This window comes from Anabrus simplex, chromosome 6 (assembly GCF_040414725.1).
Source record: "Anabrus simplex isolate iqAnaSimp1 chromosome 6, ASM4041472v1, whole genome shotgun sequence".
Taxonomy (NCBI): domain Eukaryota; kingdom Metazoa; phylum Arthropoda; class Insecta; order Orthoptera; family Tettigoniidae; genus Anabrus; species Anabrus simplex.
Genome location: NC_090270.1, coordinates 115,882,216 through 115,908,054, shown reverse-complemented (window position 1 = coordinate 115,908,054; position 25,839 = coordinate 115,882,216). Strand labels below are relative to the sequence as shown.

Sequence of the window (25,839 nt, the reverse complement as noted above, 5' to 3'; positions counted from 1 at the left end):
TGTACGGCAGTGAAAGTAGAGTGGACTGGGGATATCTTATTCATAAGTTGGAAGTAACAGATGTGAAAACAGTGAGAATAATTGCTGGTACAAATAGCTGGGAACAATTTTTATTATTTCGTGTGGCCATTGCTAGCCTGGTGCAGACCTTGTAAGACAGACCCTCCAGCAGAAATGGGTGGCATCTGCCATGTATGGGAAACTGCATGTTATTGTAGTGCAGGATAGTGGTGTGAGTGGTGTAAGTGGGAACAATGGCAGGAGGATATTCAAAATGAGGAGATAAAGACTAAGGTAGGAATAAACTCAATCGATGAAGCTTTATGTATAAACTGGCCTCAGTGGTGGGGTCCTGTGAGGCAAATAGAGGATAGGTTACCTTGGAGAATAATGAACTCATTCATGGAGAGTAAGAGAAGTAGAGGGAGACCAAGACAATGATGATTATTCAGCTTTTAGTGATTTAATGATGAGAGATGTGGATCTAAACAAGGCTGCAGGGCTAGTAGCAAGTAGCAAATTGTGGAGGCATTTTGTTAATCCTCAGAGGCTTGCTGACTGAATGCTCAAAGGCACAACAATCTATAATGTAGATGTATGCATCATCATTCCCAGCCTTATCCCAGTTATTTGAGGTCAGCACTATGTGTGGTTTAGACTCAGTTTTACGAATGGATGCCTCTCGTGACGCCAACTCAATGTGGAGGGAAATCCATTACCTTTCTCTGTGGTGGCTGGTAGCATGTTGTACAAATGAATATTGAGACAAACACAAACACCCAGTCCTGAGCCAAAGGAATTAATCAGATGAGGTTAAACCAACCGACCAACCGACCGACCACCCACCCACCCACCCACCCTGATCTGCATTTAGGGCTGTCACCCAGGTGGAAGATTCCCTATTAATTGTTTATCTAGTCTTTTTTTAATTATTTCAAAGAGCTTATCAATTTATTGAAGATTTCCCTTGATAATCCCCAGCCCAGCCCAGAGAAATTAACCAGATGAAGTTAAAATCCTCAGCTTGCCAAAAATCAAACCTGGAAACCTCTAAACCAAAGGCCACTACGCTGACCATCCAACCAAGGAACCAGATTATTATTATTATTATTATTATTATTATTATTATTATTATTATTATTATTATTATTATTATTATTATTATAAATAATTTTACAAGGACTAAAGTCTAGATGTTTGTCGACAATTTATGTACATAAGTATGTGTGTATGTCTAACCCTTAAGCCCGTTTCCTGATAAAAGGAATGATGCTGAGGAATCGGAATAGGAACTGTCTGGGTATTTGCCTGGAAGTGAAAATGGGAAACCACAGAAAACCATTCTCAGAACAGCCGATAGTGGGGATCGAACACACTCGTCCCCCGAATGCAGAGCTTGGTTCTATAGCCATAGCGTGTTAAACACATGTGGCAGCTCCACTTGGTATGTTTGGAGATATAAAGGGGATAAATACAAAAATAATCCAATAAAGGGTCAATTAGGCAATAATTGTTTCACTTGGTGTGGCTTATTCATGGGATTCATTTCACATAGTTTTTTCTTTCTTTATGACACCTCACCATAAGACATCCTTGGAATGATTGTAGTATAAAAACAAAACTCATTAGTAGCCTGCCAAGATGACTGCTGCCCAGCCAGATGGCCTGCAGATATTTAAGTGTCACTTGGTTAGTACATGATATGATATCCTCAGCTGACTGACTTTCTTGACTGGATTGGAATGAAAGTCATTCAGTAATTCAGGTTTATTTGTCAAATTATTCTCCTTCTTTAGTCTATCTTTTCAGCAATTTTAAAACTATATCAGTCTAAGAGTGCAATTATTTGAGGCAAAGACGTTTATTTTGACATCATTTAAAGTGCCAAATTACTTTCCATTCAAAGAATTCTGCAAAGACCAAAAAAGTGGAAATTGGATTATACAATGTCCAGACCATATTGTAACGTGATAGGGGTAGCATTTAATTCTACTACTAAGTTTTGTTTAACTACTAGTACTTACACACTAACAGACACACTAGTTCACATTTTACATTCTCAATCACTTACATGCAAACACAATCACACCAGTTACACACTTATACACTGCACTGTTTCTTATATCTCACATAGTGCTCTGTCCACTGCAGCAAGCCACTGTCACTCGTTTGTCATTTAAAGATAAACATTTTCATAATGTTCTGTATTGAACTGTATCACAATTAAATTGAAATAACAAATAACGTGGTTCAACCTATTCAATACAAGTGCCGAACATTGCGTGTGTTGTGCTACTCTTCAGAAGATTGCGCCTTACTTCATATAAGTGACTGACCTTCTACTTCTTCTAGATTTTATGATTTAAAATCATGCAGTGCTAATCTCCATTATCTTATATTGCTTCTTCAATAGCTTTTGTGAAAGATGCATCCTTTAATTTCTTGTTTTCCTATGCATTGTTTTTCTATTTTTATTCAGCTGATGATGACCCAGATTAGTGGTCGAAACCGGTACCGCTTCTGCTTATAATTAAATAAGAATGTAACACTACATTTCTTATTTACTTGTATTGAATAGGTTGAACCACAATATTTGTTATTTCAATTTAATTGTTACTCATTTGTCAGTCACACACTCCAACAGCATCCGTTTGGTGTCCCTCACTGGTCTCCATCAGACTCTGGTCCATTATATTACAATATCATGCGTGAGCAAAGACATCACCCAAGATGCACGAGGTCTCTTGTTGTCTTGGATGAACATATCACCTTTCCTGTTTGCTACATCTGACCTTCTCTATTAAATATTTTGGGGCAATTTTTCAACTCCCTGCAGTACACATTCAAATCAATTGTCTAATAGTGCAGGAGTAACTAATAGTGAAGAAAGCCTTTAAAATCCCACCAGCCACCAAGTACATTAACATTCTTTGTATGTATATGCCATGTACTACTCTACAAATTATTTATTTACAACCAGCATTCTCTCCTTAGAGTTCATAAATGTTTCTACACGTCAGTGTAATTCCCCCCCACCTTTTATGTAAATATACATGCAATGCTCATTCATGTAATAGCCTATACTCAACAAGAAAGCATGTCCACTTCACATGCAAGAAAGATGTAGTCCAATATCACTTTTTAAGTGGTTTATATAACATAGGATACCACTTGTTTTCGTACAACTGCATACACATAACAAAAACACTGAAGAAATAATAACATTAAGAGCAACTACAAAAACACAGACAAACATATTTTTCTTTCATCTTTACAGGGATATTGATGACATAGATCTGTTTCCGGGTGCTATGGCAGAGAGACCTGTCACTGGAGGTCTAGTAGGTCCTACATTTGCTTGTATTCTTGCTCAACAGTTCCATAATCTAAGAAAAGGTAAGCTCTTATTTCAGGTATAAAAGAAAGAAATCTATATTTTGTATCTAATTATAAGTCCTGTGTGTAACATTTATTAACAATGTACATATTACAGTAGAGAGATGGATGGTTTGAGGTAACTTATGTATTTTGAGGACACATTCATGGACATGAACTGTCCCACTGAAAACTCAGTGGCAGAGCACTTGCCGAAAAACAGATGATTTTGAGCTCAAATCTTACACAGTTAGCAAAATTTTAATCCGCATCACAAACCATACTCTCTTTATTAAATTTTGGACATGCCAGTTCATTCTCCTAAGCTAAAGGAGATTAATTTTTAACCAGGAATTTACTTTGGATAGAATGATTAAGTCATCTCCAGATTTGACAATACAACTCTGAATTCAACCCATTATGGATTACTCTACTTTTTTTATGTTAGCATATTATTTGTCATCTGTAACTTGAACTTTTCATGTGAATATGTTGCCAGGTGATAGGTTCTGGTATGAGAATGGAGGATTTGAATCATCTTTCACACCAGCACAACTCCAGCAACTGAGGAAAGTGACATTGGCCCGTATTTTATGTAATAATCTGGACAGTATTGACAGTGTGCAACCGTACGTGTTCCTCTCTGCTGATTATGACAGGTTAGTATGTATTCAAGCAATTCACACTAGATGACTCCATCTCTCCAGTTCTATTTAATATAAAATATTATTTGCTTGCACATCATATAGTGAGACATTATGATAATTATATACATTTTTCTTAATGTACACTGTTTGAAACTGACAAGATTTACAAGTAATGATAACCAGTCTTCAAGTGTATTTTCAAATTTTATACTACAATGCTCAAATACTTCAAATTTATGGTCTACAGATTGTAACAAAACTGCTGGTCAAAATTTCAGGAATCGTTTCTAAAAATAAAATAAAATAAAAACCACGCCTGTTAAAGGGAGTGCACTCTGATAAGTATTAATTACTGCAATTCAATCCAAGATATTGTCCATCTTTGTAGTGTAACAGTTAGTGTTATTAGCTGCCATCGTCAGGGGCATTCATGAGGAATTCATTTCCGGTACTGACAGAAATTTAAGAATGGCAGGAGGGCTGGTATGTAGTTGAAATCGTACATGCACCTCCATTGGGGGGTGTGCCTAAAGAGAGCTGCACCACCTCGGGATGAGGACATGAGTTTACTTTAATCCAAGATATATAGATATACTGATGTTAAACTGAATATGTCTTTAACACCTATAAAAAATTCCTATAGTTCCAATCATAAGTAGCCGTATGTCAGCTGGTGATCAAAACCTCTAATTCCTAAAGAGAGAATTGTACAGAAGAAAGGAAAATCTTCCTAATATTCTGAAGAATTCTAAAGGAAATTCAGGTATTTCTTGGTTTTGAAGACTGAAGTATAGGTCAAGACCGTGTTTGCAATGGTATTTCATAACAATAATGGAACTAAATGGTTTTAGCTTGAGGATGGAGTTACGAGGTTTTGATTGCCAGATGTTTTGTATCTGATACGTTCGTTTGGAGCCTAATGCATGATGGTGCATCCACAAATTCTAGTCAATGTGCTTAAAAACACCTTAATCCAAGTTATCACAAGCACAAGATTGGTAAAGGTAGACCCACAACTTGGTCCCAATGAACTCATGACTTAAACCCACTGGACGTTTCCCTGAGAGGGTGAACTCTTTCCTGTATTTGACTGCTGTGAATGATGCAGAAATTCTACATGTGAGTACTGTAGCTTCCTGTCAAACAATGTGTTCTGCACCAGGCATTTTTGAAGCAAAGGTGAACAGAGGCCTGTATTCAAGCAGGTAGACACTTTGAACATTCTATATGGCATTTCAATGGAGTGTTCCAACAGGTGTTAAAGACAGATTCAGTGAAAAGTCACTCCTGACACATTACCAAATGTAATTGTAAAAGTAAGATGTGATGAAGTGCCCTACGAATAAAGTCTAGTAACTCAGTGATTATGCATTTCCAGACCCATATTATTATAGGCTTTTATTCTTCTCTGTATATGAGGAATCCATTCCAGAAGTTTTACCCAGCGGTTTCATTACACACTGTATAGAAAAGCAGCATGCTAACCTAACATAAACGTATGTTTAAAATTACTATGCCATTCCTTTTTCATTGTTTCATTTTAATTAAATCTTACAACTTACTCATCATAATGGTAGGGAACAGAGGTACATTAACCTCAGATATATTGACTAATAACTCATGATATTAATATAATGTTTTCCTTTTTCTTCCAGGAATAAACACAAATCATGTGCAAGTGGCTCCATTCCTCAATTAGATCTCACACCATGGATTGAATATCAAAGGCATGATGAAGCAAATTATCACCATTTTTCAGATAGAGACAGCCCAACCACTGATTATCATCATCATGTCTACCAAACAACTACAAAGAAACCCTTCGATAGTTTGCCTACGTACCTAAATCAAAGTCATTATTCTGAACCTACAGTCCATCATAAGCCACAGCCAAGTCACTTTCCAAGCTACCCAGAACACCAGGGAGATCATTCTTATACCACAACTGAACCACCTGCTCATTATAACAAGCCCAGCTATACTACATCTTACAGGCCTGTGACCACTACCAGTTATAATACTCCCTCATACGGACATTCACCCATTCACTCAAAGCCCAAACCTTACCCTCATGAAGAACATTCATCTACTTACGTGTATGAGGTAATATTCGAACTGCCACCAGCAAATTTGTCACATTCAACAAACTACCCTAAACCTCTCATTGATCATTCACACAGTTACATGAAACCTAAGCCACAGCCTGCACTAAAGCCAACATATTCACCACCTCATGATAACCATGAACATAGCTATTCCAAGCCAAAACCACAACTTGTATATCCACCAGCATATCCTTCACCTCATGATGATCAGGAGCATACCTACTCCAAGCCAAAACCGCATCTTGAATATCCACCAGAATACCCTTCACCTCATGATGATCATGAACATACCTACTCTAAACCAAAACCAAATTCACCAGGGTACCCATCATCTCACGATAATCATGAACACAGCTATTCCAACCCAAACCCACATTCACCAGGATCCCCACCATCTCATGATGATCATGAGGATATTTATTCTAAACCAAAGCCACATCTAGAACATTCACATGTTTACCCATCCCAAAATGGTGATCACACACCCACCTACTCAAAGCCTAGACCACATCCTGTACATTCACCAACCTATCCATTGCCACATTATGAACATAATCAACCATCAATTCATGATCATACATCCAACCATCCTAAACCTAAGCCACAAATATATTTCGAAGAACCTCAAATTCACAACATAGATAGTTATTTAAAACCTAAGCCTCATATAGAGCATTCCTCTAGTCATTCAGAATCTCATCACGCACCAAGTTACTTAGAACCAACACCAACATATCCTAAACCAAGTCTCAAGCCTCACTCTGAGCATTCTTCAAGTTACCATAAAATCAGGCCTCTTTCTGCACCCCTCTCAGCACATGATGAGCCATATACTGAACATTTAAACAGCAAACCTCATCATCAAGAGTCAAATCTTGATCCACTTATAATATATTCGCCAAGTGTCTCCAAGTTGCATGACAGCTATTTACCAAAGTCTGACTACGGCAACAAAGATGAATCTTTAGTACCAAGCAATGAAGAGCCAACCATTATTATTGTAAATCAAGATCGACTATCTTCTATCAGAACTACAGAAAGACCTTCATCGAGCTACACTAAACATTATCAAGTAGACGAACCTTTCAGTGGATCATTATACGATGTCAGCTATGAAACAACATCTCCAAAGTACCATTCTGATGAACCAACAAAATTTCATATATATGTGGATAATACTGCTGTCCTCATTGAAGGCAGGAATCCATCTACAGAAGAAACTATATCAGCAGATCACAGGTGAGAAACTCTTGTCCATTAACTTTGCACAAAAATACTTTCATATGTATTCGGATATTGTTTGAAGGAAAATAACACATTTATAGAACTATTAATAATGGGCATTCATATAATCTGATAATAAATTTAAGTGGATATGCGTAGTACCACTCTGGCTAAATGTTAACATTAACATAAATCGTTCTTCTGGAACACAATGTTATGGTTTGACACTATCATTTACTAGCTGTTACACACAGCTTCGCTTGCGAGGATTTTGTAAGTTGATAAAAATTAATTGTTCCTCGGTACTGCATTAAGACATTATCTTTAAATCCCTAAAGTATAAAAACTTGCCAAAAAATTGCATTTCATTTACCCCAGACCCTCTTTGTAAACCACGTTTGTGGCATTGTCTTTTGGGACAAAGATGACCAAGGTACTGGCAGAGCACAATCTGGAACATGCAACATGGAACTCTACACATGAGAAACAGTCCTCTTTTAAGTCAAAAAAAAAAAGAAAGCGTTTCTTTATTTCTAAAGGAGATTCCAAATGTTGCCATTGATGCTTTCATGGCCTGTACTTAGACATGATACTGTATAGGCTTTTGGGCTTATGCCGTGTCAAGAAAATAAGGTGAAATTCTTTACATTTCGCAGAGAACTGTGCTCTGTGTCATCAGAAGAAAATCTCAACCTTCCATGAGAAAAGCTTTAATGAAGCGACGCAGAGCACAGTTCTCTGTGAAACGTAAAGAATTTCACCTTATTTTCTTGACACGGCATAAGCCCAAAAGGCCTATACAGTATCATGAGATTCCAAATACCAATTTTCACATCTGTAACATCTTAGTTTTTGAAATATAAGTATCCTTATAAAGATAATTCAACCCCTTCTTCACTTATTTTCGACTTCCAGCTTAAGTTGATTTTCCAAAACAAAAAGTGCGTGTTTCTTTATTTTTAAAGATTACAAATACCAATTTTCACATCTGCAACATGTTAATTTTATGAGATATACTGTAGATATACTCATTTTTAAAAACAGCCCCACTCCTTGGCTGAGTGGTCAGCGTTGGGGCCTTCGGTTCACAGGGTTCCGGGCTCGATTCCGTAAATCGTGTGTGATTAATTCTTCTAGCTCGGGGACGGGTTGTTTGTGTTTGTCCTAACACTCTCCTCTTCATATTCACTCAATACACCACTTTACCAACCACAACAGGAACACGCTATAGTAATTACATCCCTACATATAAGGTTGGCGTCAGGAAGGGCATCCAGCCGTTAAACAGGGTCAAATCCACATTTGCAACATAGTTCACACCCGCGACCCCACAGATGTGGGAAAAGTGGCAGAAGAAGAATAGGTGGAACATCTTTCTCTTTTTAGCATTGTAAGAAGAAGAAGATGCTCATTTTAAAAATTCACCTGCTTTTTTTTTTATTATTTCACCCCCTTAAGTGGATTTTCCAAAAAAAGTGTGTTCATTTATTTTTAAAGGACATTCCAAGTACCAATTTTAACATCTGTAACATCTTCAGTTTCTGAGATGTATGTATCCTCATATAAATTCAAATCCTTCCTCACTTATTTTCACCTCCCCCCCCCCCCCAAGTGGATTTTCTGAAAACAAAATTTGTGTTCTTTTATTTTAAAGGAGTTTATAAGTACCAGTTTTCATGCCTGTAACATGTTAGGTTTTTGTGATGTATTGTAGTTAATCTCACTGCTGTAGAATTTTGAAGCTGACGTTGCCATGGTTACAACAGTTCATTTCTTCATCTGATTCCTAGAGTAGGGGTGGTGTGGTGCCAATATCCCCAGAACAGTTGGTTTTGGAGCCTTAAAACATGGTTTTCGGGCCCATAGGGCTTACCGAGTTTTGTTCTTTGCGTCAAGCGGCTTAAATTGAGCTTTGTCTCGTCCTTGTACGACAAATTTGATATTTCGCCTATATTAGCCTAGTATTTTTATATCTCCACCGTTCCCCCCCACCCTTTGATTTGTTTTGAAAATAAAATACAGCCAATGTCCCTCAGGGATAATGAATATTTACATTAGTAAAATAATTTTTAGAATCAGTCCAGTAGGCCTACTTCCTGAAATTGACCATTACATACAAACAAACTTTACCTGTTTATATATAGTGTTGTTTGAGTCATCAGTCCATAGACTGGTTTGATGCAGCCCTCCATGCCACCCTATCCTGTGCTAACCTTTTCATTTCTACGTAACTATTGCATCCTACATCTACTCTAATCTGCTTGTCTTATTCATACCTTGGTCTACCTCTACCGTTCTTACCACCTACACTTCCTTCAAAAACCAACTGAGCAAGTCCTGGGTGTCTTAAGATGTGTCCTATCATTCTATCTCTTCTTCTCGTCAAATTTAGCTAAATCGATCTCCTCTCACCAATTCGATTCAGTATCCCTTCATTCATGATTCGATCTATCCATCTCACCTTCAGCATTCTTCTGTAACACCACATTTCAAAAACTTCTATTCTCTTTCTTTCTGAGCTAGTTATCGACCATGTTTCACTTCCATACAATGCCACGCTCCACACGAAAGTCTTCAAAAACATTTTTCTAATTCCGATATCAATGTTTGAAGTGAGCAAATTTCTTTTCTTAAGAAAGCTCTTCCTTGCTTGTGCTAGTCTGCATTTTATGTCCTCCTTACTTCTGCCATCGTTAGTTATTTTACTACCCAAGTAACAATATTCATCTACTTCCTTTAAGACTTCATTTCCTAATCTAACATTTCCTACATCACCTGCCTTTGTTCGACTGCACTCCATTACTTTTGTTTTGGATTTATTTATTTTCATCTTGTACTCCTTACCGAAGACTTCATCCATACCATTCAGCAACTTACATAAAATCAGCTTCATGGTCCGTATCGCACTTCAATAGATTCACAATTAAGTATTTATTTATTTTCCACCTAGTCGATACAATGATTGCTTAAGGCAATTTTTAATGGTCAAAAGTAGTACATGTTTCGTATATTATCAACATCTTCAGCCACATAACACTGTTTAGATGAAAAATATATAAAATTGACAAAGAAATGCTTTAGAGGAAGTCAATCTTATGTTAATTTTAAGGACACTTCCTCTAAAGCATTTCTTTGTCAATTTTATATATTTTTCATCTAAACAGTGTTATGTGGCTGAAGATGTTGATAATATACGAAACATGTACCACTTTTGACCATTAAAAATTGCCTTAAGCAATCATTGTATCGACTAGGTGGAAAATAAATAAATACTTAATTGTGAATTCAGCAACTTCTCGAGATCTTCTGCAGTCTCAGATAAAATAACAATATCATCGGCAAATCTCAAGGTTTTGATTTCCTCTCCTTGGACTGTGATTCCCTTTCCAAATTTTTCTTTGATTTCCTTTACTGCCTGTTCTATGTAAACATTGAAAAGGAGAGGGGACAAACTGCAGCCTTGCCTCACTCCTTTCTGGATTGCTGCTTCTTTTTTAAAGCCCTCGATATTAGTATAGATTATTCTCACTTTATCTTAAAATTATTTTAAATTTACTTTACAAGTGTCATGGCAGTTGTCTGAACTACTACTAAGCATAGTGTGACATTTACTTGGTATGAAAATGGGAAACCACGGAATACCATCTTCAGGGCTTCCGACAGTGGGGTTCGAATCCGCTATCTCCCGGGTGCAAGCTCACAGCTGCCCGGCCCTAACCACATGGCCAACTCGTCTGGTCATACCAAGTGTAACAGCCCACCTGAATATTGGCGGGAAGTAGCTGGGAAGTTAGATAATTTTCTTCTTTAGCATACCAATCCTCTGGTTCATACATTTTTCATCATAGCATTCAAGGTATTCAATCCCTACTGTGAGGCACTGATTGGGATGAGCAGTGTGCATATTGAACAGAATAATGGCAGAGGAGTGTTCACGGCTGTCTGCTGCCTGGTCATTCTAGCACTAGCACCGTAGTACTGTTTGTTATAACTGAGAAAATGCAAAGTTTTCCACTTGATTGCATATTTTATATGATAACACTGTTTTTAATTGTACATTCCTACTGATGTTTTTGTAATGACCTATACTGACTTCAGTTAGGAAAACTACAAAGTCAGTCTTTCTGGGAATGCTGTAGCGAAGCGCGGGTACATCAGCTAGCATCTAATAAAACAAACCAACCCCATGGTGCTACAGCCCTGATGGACCTCAACCTACCAAGTGACAGCTGCTCAGTCCATTGACCTGCAAATTATGAAGTGACACGCGGTCAGCACGACAATTTTCCTCAGCCATTATCCTTGGCTTTCTAGACCCAGACCTCTATCTCACCATCAAATAGTTTCTCAATTGTTCTCATGTAGACTGAGTAGACCTCCAATGAACCCTCAGATCCAGGTAAAAATCCCTGACTTGTCCAGGAATTGAGCCCAGGACCTCTGGATAAAATACAGGCTCACTACCTCTAGACCACAGGGCTAACTAGGGCATCTAATACCATATTTTAACTTAGTCCTGTTTAGAAATGTCATTCTCTCTTTATTTCTTTCATAACTCCATAATAACAATACTGAGCAAATATGGTAACTGTATTCTACAAAAAATTAGTTTAACATCCCTTCAGTTACTGCTATGGATCAGTGGTAGAATGTCTGCCTCTAGATCCCAAGAGCGTGGGTTTAAACCCAATAGAGTGAGTTTTGAAGAGAAAAAAAAAGGTCCATTCGACAATCCATGTAGTACGATGTTGGCATGTAGAAGATCTCTGATGACATATTTGGTGTTTACCAACAAATATTATTAAAACTCAGCTAAAGATCACCCAACATTATTTGCACATGATAACTGAGGCTATACAGTTATAATTTCTTCAATTACTGTAATTTTAAGAAATGCTGGAGAGTTAGAAATTTTCCCCTAAGAAGGGTTTCATCAACATGTCAGTACATCCACAGGCAAGGATGTAACACATTTAACCACTCTTTAATACCACCTGACAGAATCAGAATTTGATCCCGCAGGAGCATAGGATATACACACCTAACCAACAGTTTCATACCAACATTCCCTGGCCTGTCTTCTCCTCTTATGAACCAAAATATTTTGTTTATTTTACCCCATCAAGTCATTTATCACCAATACAACACACAATATGTATTTTCATTGTTTATTGTGTATTTTTTAAACTTTATTATTTGATCAATTTGTGAGATTTTTTAAAACTTTAAAATACACATCACCTTTGCAAGTTACTGGGAAAGATAACAAATACAAACATATCTTTGGTGATAAATAATAGAACACAGTTTTGAGTTTAGTAAGTTCTATCATTGTGGGCTTATCTGATTTCCATGTGCTAACATTTCATTATCTTATATTATTTACACCCTGAATGTATTTGATTAAGCACTGAATTGATTCACTTTGCAGTGGAGAATGGTTCTTCAAAGATGCTGAGGTTGAGGAAGAAATAGACTTCCCTGACATTCCTGGTCTTCCCAGTGATCCTGAAGCTCTCAGTGAGATACCTCATCCTATGAGAATGGATGAAGATAACGAGACAGAAAGTAGGTCTCTGTTCTAGGCAACTGAATTATGCATTATTTATTTATTTATTTATTTATTTATTTATTTATTTATTTATTTAGTATATCTAACAAGGATGGGGTTACTTCCTGGGGTTGTGTTACAAACTCATCCAATATGAAAAAGAAGTTATCAATTTGCATGTTTGAAATACAAAATTCATGATGATGAGACATTGCTGCATACAATAGTTAATTTGAACATTAATTCTACTTATTTTCTTATCTCTGTGGTTAAATTTCTCTTTGCCAAAAGAAAGTGCAACAATTTATAGTTACATCTTAAAATATACAAGTTATAATAATTATTCCTTTATAAAATGTATAGCCTACTATGACCAAAAGGTACATCATGATCCATTCAAATGGCATACACACAACAGAGGTACCACTCCTATTTTTAGTTCATGATTAAAATCAAGATGTTAGACTAAAATAATATATTACAACAGTTCTTTGAAAAAATTGTAAGAATACTTTTAGATGTGAAGCCTGCATGAAAGAAATCAAGCAAAGATCACAAAACTAGGACTGTTTTTGGCTGTCAATTTTTAGCTATAATTTAACAGCCCACTGAAAAGTACAGGTTTTTCATATCCTAGTACATATTTTATCCCCACTTTAAAGGAATGTTTCTTAATATTCATAACGTGATATTAACCTCAAAATTCCAAAAATCAGATCTTACAGTTCCAGCTACAAAGGCCCTTAACAATAACTTAACGTTACCCTAGAACATGTTTCTGGCTTCACGTACCATAATATATATGCAGTTTCTAATAACATATGATGAATAGCAACATCACTGTATACTTTGATACTGCATATGAGAACATAACTTGCCATCACATACGGTTATGTACCAAAAATAATATTTGGTAATAACAATTGACAAACAGACTCGACTGATTCACCAGAAGTTGACCGAAGATTTGAAAGAACCTCTGTATTCTGTTTCTATAAGTGATGTCTTTATTGATATTGTGTGTTCATACACACAGTTGTGTGATTTATGGTTCAGAATAAATGTTGTACAAAGGTGCTATCAATACTCACTTGTGATCTAGCCTTTTTTTGAGTGAACTTACAGTAAGGGACATTCTGTGAATTTTCTCAGTACCCAGCACAAAATTTAGTAACTTCTTCTTACCCAGTGAAGAAAAATTAGAAACCCTCTTATCTTGTGTACTGTAGATACATTATTACTGACATGTTGCAGTAATAAAATACTTACACATCACTAATAATGGTAGGATTTTAAACTTCAATTAGACTTTTACTGGACATTTTTTAGATGCTATTTTTTCTAACTTTACAACCGAGGTTAAAAAACTTCCCACACATTTCTAAGAAGATAGACAGTGTGACTATCATAACATCATAATGTTACTTCACTCACTTATTTGCTGTATCAAATATTCTGAACAGTACATTGAATGACCAGTGAAAAAACGAACAACAAAACAGCCCATTAGGGCCTAGACATGCCAGCTGGCCTGCAGATACTGGAATGACACGTGGTCAGTGTGATGACATTCTCTGCTGTATTGCTTGGCTTTCTTGACCAGATCCACTGTCCCTCATATCAGGCAGCTCCTCAGTTGGTTTCTTGAGGCTGAGTGAACCCCATTCCAGCCCTCAGTCAGAATTAAAATCTTTGGACTAGTCAGAAGTCAAACCCAGGGCTTTGAATAAGAGACAAATGAACTACTACTACTACACCATCAGACTGGCATTAGTGAAGAAAGCTCAATACAATTTAAACTACCCTTGATTGACTAGTCATTGAAGTTGATTAAGTATACTTTGTTTTTTCCTGGCAAAAACTTTTGTAGCTTGATGGCTATGGAATAGAGCTATCACTGGTCTTTCATCTCCACAGCAGTTGCTATTTGACTCCTGGCTTATGGATTATAGTCACACGACTGGTGCAATAGCACTCTCAACTGTTTTAATCCTTGGCTTTGCGATAAGGAGTGCTTCTTCTTATATCAAGCAGCTTCCCAAATGTTGGATCAACCCCATTCCAGTCCACATGTAATTGTTAATCTTGGCCAGTGTTGGGAATCAATCTTGGATTGCTCACCATTAGACCAGATAGTAATTAAAAATATGTATTTACATTTTTGCACTACAAAATTAATTTAGGTGACAGCTCACAGACATGAAAACTAGAATGAAATGCTCTTTATAGTACCTAGTTAAAACAGTTATAAGACAAAACATTCATGATCATGAACTGCCACACACGGGAACTGGTATAAACCACTATCTTTTGGGTTTCTAGACCATGACAGACCTGTAACTGTAAGCTATAATTATGATTCTTAAGGGCACTCACCTCCACAGCACTCACCTTACCTTCCCCGTGCAACAATCTTTTAACTCAAATGCAGACACTTGTAATTATCACCCAATTTCCCTTAGACTAATAACTACAAACAATTAATGAAATTAACAATTAATGGCAACTTAACACAAAAACGATGAATTCTAGACAAAACTACTTCATATAATGATTTCCAGAAGGATGCTTATATAACAGTTTAAAACATTCTTAAATGATCTGATGACTGCTAATATTTTCATAACAATTTAAAACTCTTAAATACCCTGAGTCACACTATTACGGTTTGCAGTGCTATCATAAAATGACTTGAAATTCGAATAAACCAAAAACAAGATTGACTTAAGACTATATACCTAGGGTGATGAACTACAAAAAGATCCCACAGTAGAACAGACAAAAAATGCTTCTAAATGAAGTAATAGCTAGATAAACTGTTGTTTGACACCAGTTTGACTCCAGTAACATTACAGAATCAGTTTGACATCAAGACCTCTTTTGAAATAGTTGAGACTCTGATGTAACAAAGAAATCAGTGACATTAAATTAAATATTACTACTGTATAAACCTTTCAGGAAGAATGGAAATTATTTTGTTCCAAATCTAGAGCAAGTTTGATGATAAATACAACAATAAGGGTGACATTAATACTGTTTCTGTTGCAGAATATGTTTGGCTCTATGGACATTCTGAACGTATGTACAGTCACTCAAAAAAAAAAAAAAAAAAAGAATGAGCACTTGGTGTTTTATAAGTTCCTCACAGGTACATTTTACTCAGAACCTATAGATATAATATAATATTTGCTGTGGGTATCCCCAGGGTTTGTTTCTACATGGAAGGTGAATTATTTTTGATAATAATTAAATTTTGATAAAATATTAACTACGAGGAACATACAATACCATGTGCTCATTCCTTTCTCTGCGACTATACATAATATGTACTTCCCTAGTTCTGACTAAAACATTTTAAGAATAACCTGATACAGTATACAGCAGGCTTAAACCTGGCAATACAGAGGAGGCTTTACAATAAGACCTGAGCCCAACATTGGACAGACTTTACTAAAAAGACTGTAAGTGACCTAAAACAACAAAATCTCAGAAAGTACTTAATCACTTAAGCATATGACAATAGTCTACAAACTTTGGTTCCAATAATATTACAGAAAAGAGCATACAACAAAGCAACTTTAGCATTCGACAAAATGAAGAAGACTGAACCTTACGCAGACTTCAAAGGACAAAGACGGTATAACTGACTTTTAGATCTCCAACCAAACAAGACTATCTCTTGTATATAAAATTAAATCATCTTTTTTATCAGTAAAATTCTGAACTCTTCTTCAATACTTTGTTTTTCTTTCTTTCTTTCTTTCTTTCTTTCTTTCTTTCTTTCTTTCTTGATTAAGTGAATGAGTTGAAAATAAATAGGTTCAGTAATATTTTCCCTTAGGCTGATTACCTGTTACACTACACAAAAAAATGAACTTTCTTCAGCTTGTCTCAGGTATTTCTGGGGTCACTAGAGCCACCTAGGCTCATTTCAGTTTGGGCCTGGTATTTGAGGCCAGATACCCTTCCTGATGATATGTCATTTTTGAGACAAAAATCTCAACCCTCACAAATGATCCTCATCTTGTCAACATAACCTATAAGTGACAGAAATAACAGCTCATAATAAAATGAAATACACTTCAGAATAGGTTAGAATGGACTAAGATGAAGACACTCCAAATACCAGCAACCAACAACTCTTGCTGCCTAAAGGTAATCGACTAACTTTTATTCCAAGAATATTCTAACATGACTTGACCTGCTTTGAAAATGTGTATGTAGGCCTACTAATTAGTCTATAACTAGGATATTGTAGAACACATATGACAATGACAGTTCATCCCTGACATAGACCAGATTTACCTAATAGGATGTTGTATGGCATACAAATCATGAGGAAAATAAGGACTGTTCTTTGCAATAAATCTGCAACAAAATTCTGACAAAGAACACACTTCATTCTGGAAATGGACTTAAGTATCAGTTTGACATTCTGAGACTAAAAACAGACAAGTGACACGCTCCCTAGGCAACATGAGAACTGTACCCGACACTGTAATTTTGACTGAAAATACGTCAGTTTAATTATTCCTTGGTAACTTAACAGACTTGATTCTGTAACATTCTTAATATGCAACAGATATACCACTAATTTCTGTCCTTAGTAAAGAAGGCTACAAAATATTATTCTCTGACTAAGACATTCTTCAGTCTGGCCCTGCGGTGTAGGGGGCAACGCGTTCACCTGTCACCCGGCGGCCCCGGGTTTGATTCCCAGCCTGGTCAGGAGTTTTTAATTGTAAATGATTAATATCCCTGGCCTGGGGACTGGGTGTTTGTGTCATCCTTAACATTCCTTTCCTCACATTCAACACTTTACACTTCTGCCATTTACATAATACATGCAGGTTCCTCACATATGGCGCAAGTAGGGGCAAACACAAAGAACAGTTGGTGACTGAGTAGGTGTGACCAGAATAAGATTTCCTGACAGACAACATATAACACTGCATGTAATATATTAACTACAGTAACACACAGCTACACAACAGTAACTGCTGATAGAGGAGGTGCCTAATAAACAACCTGTAACAAAGTAGGTGACAACAATACTGTCTAAATGAAATAAGCCCCTGTGACTTAATAGGTGCATTTTTATATACAGCCAGTGACAAACAACAGTGACTATAGGAAAGGTCTCAAAGTGACACTTAGTAGATAACACTAAAGATTTTTAGAGACATTATAACTGACATTAAGAACTGTCTATGAGAAAATAAGTGTGACATTAATATTTATGACTAGATTGTCTGTAAAACCACCCTGTAACTCAGTAGTACGACTCCAAAAAATCCTCTCTGACTCAATAGGGTGACAATTAAGACAGTCTGTGATACAGTAACTGACAATAAGAACAATCTGTGATAGGGCAATAACAAGATGCGACAAAGTAATTGACAATTAGAATGGTCAATGCCAGGGTAAATGACAATAAGAACAGTTGGTGCAAGGGTATTTGACAATAAGAACAGTCTGTTCCATTGTAATTGACAATAGAACAGTCTATGATGATATAGCAATTGAGGCAAATGGCAATAAGAACAGTCTATAACTGACAATAAGGACAGTCGATGCTAGGGCAACTGACATTCGATGCTAGGGCAACTGACATTAAGAACACTGGCAGTCTAAGAGAGGAACATTGACAATAAGAATAATCTGTGCCAGGGTAATTGACAGTCAGAAGAGTTGGTGCCAGGGTAACTGACAATTAAAAAAGTTGAGGCAAGGGTAACTAATTGACAGTAAGAACAGTCTATGACGAGGCAACTTACAATAAAAACAGACTGTACCAGAGTAATTTACAAGAAGAACAGTTGATGCCAGTATCATTGACAGTAAGAACAATTGACATTAGAGTAACTGACAGTAAGAACAGTCGGTGACAAGGTAACTGACAATAAGAACAGTTGGTTCCAGAGTAAGTGACAGTAAGAACAGTTGATACCAGGGTATTTGACAATAAGAGCAGTCTGTTCCATAGTAAATGACAGTTAGAACAGTCTAAGATGACATTTAGCAATTGAGGCAAATAACAATAAGAACAGTCTATTACAGAACAACTGACAATAAAAACAGTCTGTACCAGAGTAATTTACAATAAGAAAAGTTGATGCCAGGGTAACTGACAATAAGAACAGTCTGTTCCATTGTAATTGACTATAAGACCAGATGGTACTAGGGTAACTGACAATAAGAAGAGTTGATGTCAGGATATTTGACATAAGAACAGTCTGTTCCATGGTAATTAATAAGAAGAACATTTGGTATTATGGTAATTGAAAATAAGAACAGTTGGTACTAGGGTAACTGATAATAAGAACAGTTGGTTCCAAAGTAAGTGACTATAAGAACAGTTTATGCCAGGGTATTTAACAATAAGAACAATCTTTTCCATTGTAATTGACAATAAGAACAGTTGGTACTAGGTTAATTGACAATAAGAATAGCCAGTGTCAGGGTAATTGACAATAAGAACAGTCGACAACAGACTAATTGACAATATGAATACTCTGTGACAGGTATTAACAGTATGAATATTTTCTGTGACAAGGTAACTGACAATAAGAACTGTCTGTGGTGGGTCATTTATGATAATAAGAACAATCTGTGCCAGACAACTGACAAGAACAGGCTAGGGTGGAGCAATTGACAATAAGATCAGTGCCAGGATAATTAACAATAACAACAGTCTGTGACAGGCCAATTAGCAATAAGGATACTTTGTGACAGGGTCAATTGACAATAAGAACAGTTCTCTACCAGGGTAATTTGACAGTAAAAACTGTCTGTGTCAGGATAATTGACAATTCGAATTGTTTGTGCCTGGATAATTGACAACTAAAACTGACTTAGGCATGATAATTGACAATAAGAACAGTTTGTGATGGTGTAATTGACATTAAGGACAGTCTATCACAGGAAAATTAACAATAATAACAGTCTCTGACAGGGCAATAGACAGCTGCTACGGTAATTGATGATTAGAACAGTTTGTGACAGGACAATTAACAATAAGAAGAGTCAGTGCCAGGATAATTGACAATTAGAACTGACTGTGCCATGGTAATTGACAATAAGATGAGTTCTTTGCCAGGGTAATTGACAACTGGAACAGTACATGACAGAGCAGTTGACAATAACAACAGTCTATGATGGGGAAAACAGGAACGGTCCATGCCAGGCTAATTGACCACTTAACAATAAGAATAGTTTGTGACAGGGTCAAGTGACAATATGAACAGTTCTCTGCCAGGGTAATTTGACAATAAGAACTTTCTGTGCCAGGATAATTGACAATTAGAATTGTTTGTGCCTAAATAATTGACAACTAAAACTGACTATGCCATGATCATTTACAACAAAAATAGTTCTTTTCCAATGTAACTGACAATTAGAACAGTCTGTGACAGAGCAATTGACAATAAGAACAGTCTGTGATGGTGTAACTGACATTAAGAACAATCTATGACAGGAAAATTGACAATAATAACAGTCTCTGACAGGGCAATAGACAACTGCTGAGGTAATTGACGATTAGAACAGTTTGTGACAGGGCAATTAACAATAAGAAGAGTCAGTGCCAGGATAATTGACAATTAGATCTGACTGTGCCATGGTAATTTACAATAAGAACAGTTCTTTGCCAGAGTAACTGACAATTTTGGAACAGTACATGACAGAGCAGTTGACAATAAGAACAGTCTGTGAAGGAGAAAACAGGAACAGTCCATAGTTTGTGACAGGGTCAATTGACAATAAGAACGAACATTCTCTGTCAGGGTAATTTGACAATAAGAACTTTCTGAGCCAGGATAATTGACAATTAGAACAGTCTGTGACAGAGCAATTGATAATAAAAACAGTAATTGACATTAAGAACAGTCTATGACAGGGAAATAGTCAGTGCCAGGGTAACTGACAATAATAACTGTGGATGCCAGGGTAAATGACAATAAGAACAGCCTATGATGGGGTAACTGACAAAAAGAACAGTCTATGTCAAGGCAATTTACAATCAGAAAAGTCAATGAAAGGGCTATTGACAATAAGAACAGTCTGTGACTGAACAGTTAGCAAGAACAATGATCTATAATGGGATAATCAACAATAAGAACAGTCAAAGCCAGGGTACTTGACAATAAGAACTGTAATTGACAATAAGAATAGATGGTACCAGGGTAACTGACAATAACAACAGTCTATGATGGGTAATTGAACAACAGCAGTTCATTACAGAATAACTGACAATAAGAACAGTCAACACCAGGGTTACTGACAATAACAACAGTTTGTGATAGGGCAAATAACAATAAGAACACATGGTTCCAAGGTAACTGACAATAAGAACAGTCTGTGACAGGGTAAATGACAATAAGAACTGTCAGTGACAGGGCAAATGATTAAAATAAGAACAGTTATTGACAGGGCAATTGATTAAAATAAGAACAGTTAGTGACAGGGCAACTGATTAAAATAAGAACAGTTTGTACCAGGGTAACTGACAATAAGAACAGTCTATGACAGGGTAAATGACAATGTCAGTGGTGGAGCAATTGATTAAAATAAGAACAGTTATCAGGGCAATTGACAATAAGAACAGCTGGTGCCAGGCTAACTGACAATAAGAACAGACCATGACAGGGAAATAGACAACTGGAACAGTCAATGCCAGAAAATTAACAATAAGAACAGTTTTTTTGACAGGGCAATAGACAATAGGATCAGTTTGGTCCAGGATAATTGATAATTAGTACTGTCTATGCTAACATAATTGACAACTAAAAATGACTGCCTGGCTACCTGATAATAAGAACAGTCTGTGACTGGGTAACTGAGATTATAAATAGTTCTTTACCAGGGTAATTGACAACAAGAATATGAGTACAGGAAAGGAAAAAGGAAGTGGCAAATCAAAGGGTGAGAAAGGGAAGGTGGGAATAAGAAAGGAACCAATATAAAAAGACCATATTTGTCCTCATATCTTATTTCTTTTGCTCCCTCTTCCCACACCAGTCCAGGCCAGGGTAATTGACAATACCAACTGTCTATGATGGCATAATTGACAATAAAAAACAGACAGTTCCAGAGTAATTGACAATAAGAACAGTCAATGCCAGACTAATTGACAATATGAATATTCTGTGACAGGGTACTTGACAATAAGTGTGTTTGTAGTGGGGGCAACTGACAATTATAAGAACAGTCTGTACCAGACAAGTGACAATAAGGACAGTCGATGACACGGCAGTTAACAATAAGAACAGTTATTTGCCATGGTAACTGACAATAAGAACTGCCTGTGCCAGGATAATTTACAACTAGAAATGACTGTGCCAAGGTAATTGACAATAAGAACAGTTCCTTGCCAGGGTACTTGACAATAAAAACTGCCTGTGCCAGGATAATTTACAACTAGAACTGACTGTGCCATGGTAATTGACAATATGATAGGTTGACAATAAGAACAGTCTATGATGAGTTAAATGACCATTTAGGAATATTCTATGCTGGGGTAATTGACAGTAGGAACAGTCTATGATGGGGTAGCTGACAATAAGAAAAATCAGTGCCACAGGGTAACTGACAATAAGAACAATCAGTGCAAGAGCAGTTGGTAAGAACAGTCTATGACGGGGCAATTGATGATAAGAACAATCTGTGACAGGGTAAATGACAATAAGAACTGTCTATGACAGGGAAAATGACAATAAGAACAGTCTGTGCTTGAAAATCAATTACAAGAACAGTCTATGACAAGGCAATTGAAAATTGACAGTAAGATCAGTCTGTGCCTGGGTGATTGACAATGAAAACAGTCTGTGACAGGGAAGTTGACAAAGAACAGCCTGTCAATTAACTGTAAGAACAGTTTGTGACAGGACAATTGACAATAAGAATAGTCTTTGATGGGTCAATTTACAATAAGACCATCTGTGACAGGACAATTGACAAAATAACAGTCTGTGATGAGACAATTGACAATAAGAACAGTTTGTGACAGTACAACTGACAATAAGAATAGTCCTTGACAGGGTAATTTACAATAAGACCATCTGTGACAGGACAATTGACAATAAGAACAGTTTGTGACAGTACAATTGACAATAAGAACAGTCTTTGATGGGGCAATTCACAATAACACCATCTGTGAGAGGACAATTGACAAAATTATTTATTTAATTGTATGTTGATTGAAAAAACCTACAACCTGTTTTCCAGTCTTTCGACCGGGTCAGGAATGAAATGAATGAACCACATATAGGCTATTATTATGATGGGGTCGCTACTCCCAAAGTGATTTTTATGAATGAGTGAGAAATGCTATGAAATGATAATGGAGAGTGATGCTGGAATGAAAGATAACAAGGAAAACCAGAGTACCCAGAGAAAAAACTGTCCTGCCTCTGCTTTGTCTAACACAAATCTCACATGGAGTGACCAGGATTTAAACCATGGTATGTATGGTGATTACAACAACAAATTCATAAATCCATGTCCAAGTTTTTCAGCCACTCTACAGCACTTTCTGAAAGATGGAACAGGTTGCTGGGGTTTCTGGAATAGGCATGAAGAGGGCAGCGCAGGATGACATAATTGAAAAAATAACAGTCTGTGATGGGGCAATTGATAATAAGAACAGTTTGTGACAGTACAATTGACAATAAGAATAGTCTTTGATTGAGCAATTTACAATAAGACCATCTGTGACAGGACAACTGACAAAATAACAGTCTGTGATGAGGCAATTGACAATAAGAACAGTTTGTGACAGTACAATTGACAATAAGAATAGTCTTTGATCGGGCAATTTACAATAAGACCATCTGTGACAGGACAACTGATAAAATAACAGTCTGTGATGGGCAACTGACAATAAAATCAGTTTGTGACAGTACAATTGACAATAAGAATAGTCCTTGATCGGGCAATTTACAATAAGACCATCTGTGACAGGACAACTGACAAAATAACGGTCTGTGATGGGCAATTGACAATAAAAACAGTTTGTGACAGTACAATTGACAATAAGAGTAGTCCTTGATCGGGCAATTTACAATATGACCATCTGTGACAGGACAACTGACAAAATGACAGTCTGTGATGGGCAATTGACAATAAGAACAGTTTGTGACAGTACAATTGACAATAAGAACAGTTTGAGAGAACAACTGACAATAAGAAGAGGCTTTGTTGGGGAAATTTACAATAAGACCATCTGTGACAGGACAACTGACAAAATAACAGTCTGTGATGGGGCAATTGAAAATAAGAACTGTTTGTGGCAGTACAATTGACAATAAGAATAGTCTTTGATGGGGCAATTTACAATAAGACCATCTGTGACAGGACAATTGACAAAATAACTGTCTGTGATAGGGCAATTAACAATAAGAACAGTTTGAGAGAACAATTGACAATAAGAAGAGGCTTTGATGTGGCAATTTATAGTAAGACCATCTGTGACAGACAATTGACAAAACAATGGGGCAATTGACAATAAGAACAGTTTGAGAGAGAACAGTTAACAATAAGAATAGTCTTTGATGGGGAAATTTACAATACGACCATCTGTGACAGGACAACTGACAAAATAACAGTCTGTGATGGGGCAATTGACAATAAGAAGAGTTTTTGATGTGGCAATTTATAGTAAGACCATCTGTGACAGACAACTGACGAAACAATCTGTGATGGGGCAATTGACAATAAGAACAGTTTGCGAGAGAACAGTTGACAATAAGAATAGTCTTTGATGGGGCAATTTACAATAAGATTGTGACAGGGCAATTGACAAAATAACCGTCTGTGATGGGGCAATTGACAATAAGAACAATTTGTGGCAATACAATTTACAATAAGAATAGTCTTTGATGGGGCAATTTACAATAAAACCATCTGTGACAGAACAACTGACAAAATAAGTCTGTGATGGGACAATTGACAATAAGAACAGTTTGTGACAGTACAATTGACAATAAGAATAGTCTTTGATGGGGCAATTTACTATAAGACCATCTGTGACAGGACAATTGACAAAATAACAGTCTGTGATGAGACAATTGACAATAAGAACAGTTTGTGACAGTACAATTGACAATAAGAATAGTCTTTGATGGGGCAATTTACTATAAGACCATCTGTGACAGGACAATTGACAAAATAACAATCTGTGATGAGACAATTGACAATAAGAACAGTTTGTGACAGTACAATTGACAATAAGAATAGTCTTTGATGGGGCAATTTACTATAAGACCATCTGTGACAGGACAATTGACAAAATAACAGTCTGTGATAGGGTAATTGACAATAATAATCATTTGTGACAGTACAATTGACAATAACAATAGTCTTTGATGGGGCAATTTGCAATAAGACCATCTGTGACAGGACAATTGACAATAACAGTCTGTAATGGGGCAACTGACAATAAGAACAGTTTGTGACAGTACAATTGACAATAAGAATAGTCTGTGATGGGGCAATCAACCATAAGAGCATCTGTGACAGGGTAACTGACAATAGGAACAGTCTGTGTTGTGGTAGTGGACAATATGAAGAGTCTAAGTTCTTGAAGACATGTTGAACTCATAATTTACGATAGTATAATTGACAATAAGAACCGTCTGTGACAAGAACAGATCTGTGATTACATTAGTGTGGCACTGAGTTCTTTGTGACATGATGAACACTTAAAACCACCCCTTGACTTAACTTGATGTTTCATGACAGAAAGTTGGCGACTTATCACGTGACATGACTAGCCAGTTGCCTCCATTGCACCTAAATTTCTACTTCATGGTGTGATTGACCCACAGTACTGTTGGTTCTCTTTTTTCACCTGATCTATCCATTGCATTGGCTATAGCCACAAGAATTATACTATTGAAAGGTTCCACCTTAGTCAATACAAGGCAGGTCTTAGAGAAAC

The 25,839-nt window shown here is 36.6% G+C and overlaps 1 protein-coding gene across 1 annotated transcript in view; it reads left to right on the top strand.

Annotated features, from left to right (window-relative positions):
* Nucleotides 1-22,147, top strand: part of LOC136875889 (thyroid peroxidase) — a 257,266-nt gene extending 235,119 nt beyond the window's left edge. Inside the window, exons 12-16 of the mRNA XM_068228240.1 lie at nt 3,278-3,396; nt 3,875-4,034; nt 5,678-7,366; nt 12,783-12,919; nt 22,056-22,147. Of these exons, the coding sequence (XP_068084341.1) occupies nt 3,278-3,396; nt 3,875-4,034; nt 5,678-7,366; nt 12,783-12,919; nt 22,056-22,147 (2,197 nt within the window). The remainder of the gene's footprint in view (nt 1-3,277; nt 3,397-3,874; nt 4,035-5,677; nt 7,367-12,782; nt 12,920-22,055) is intronic.
* The last annotated feature ends 3,692 nt before the right edge of the window (nt 22,148-25,839 follow it).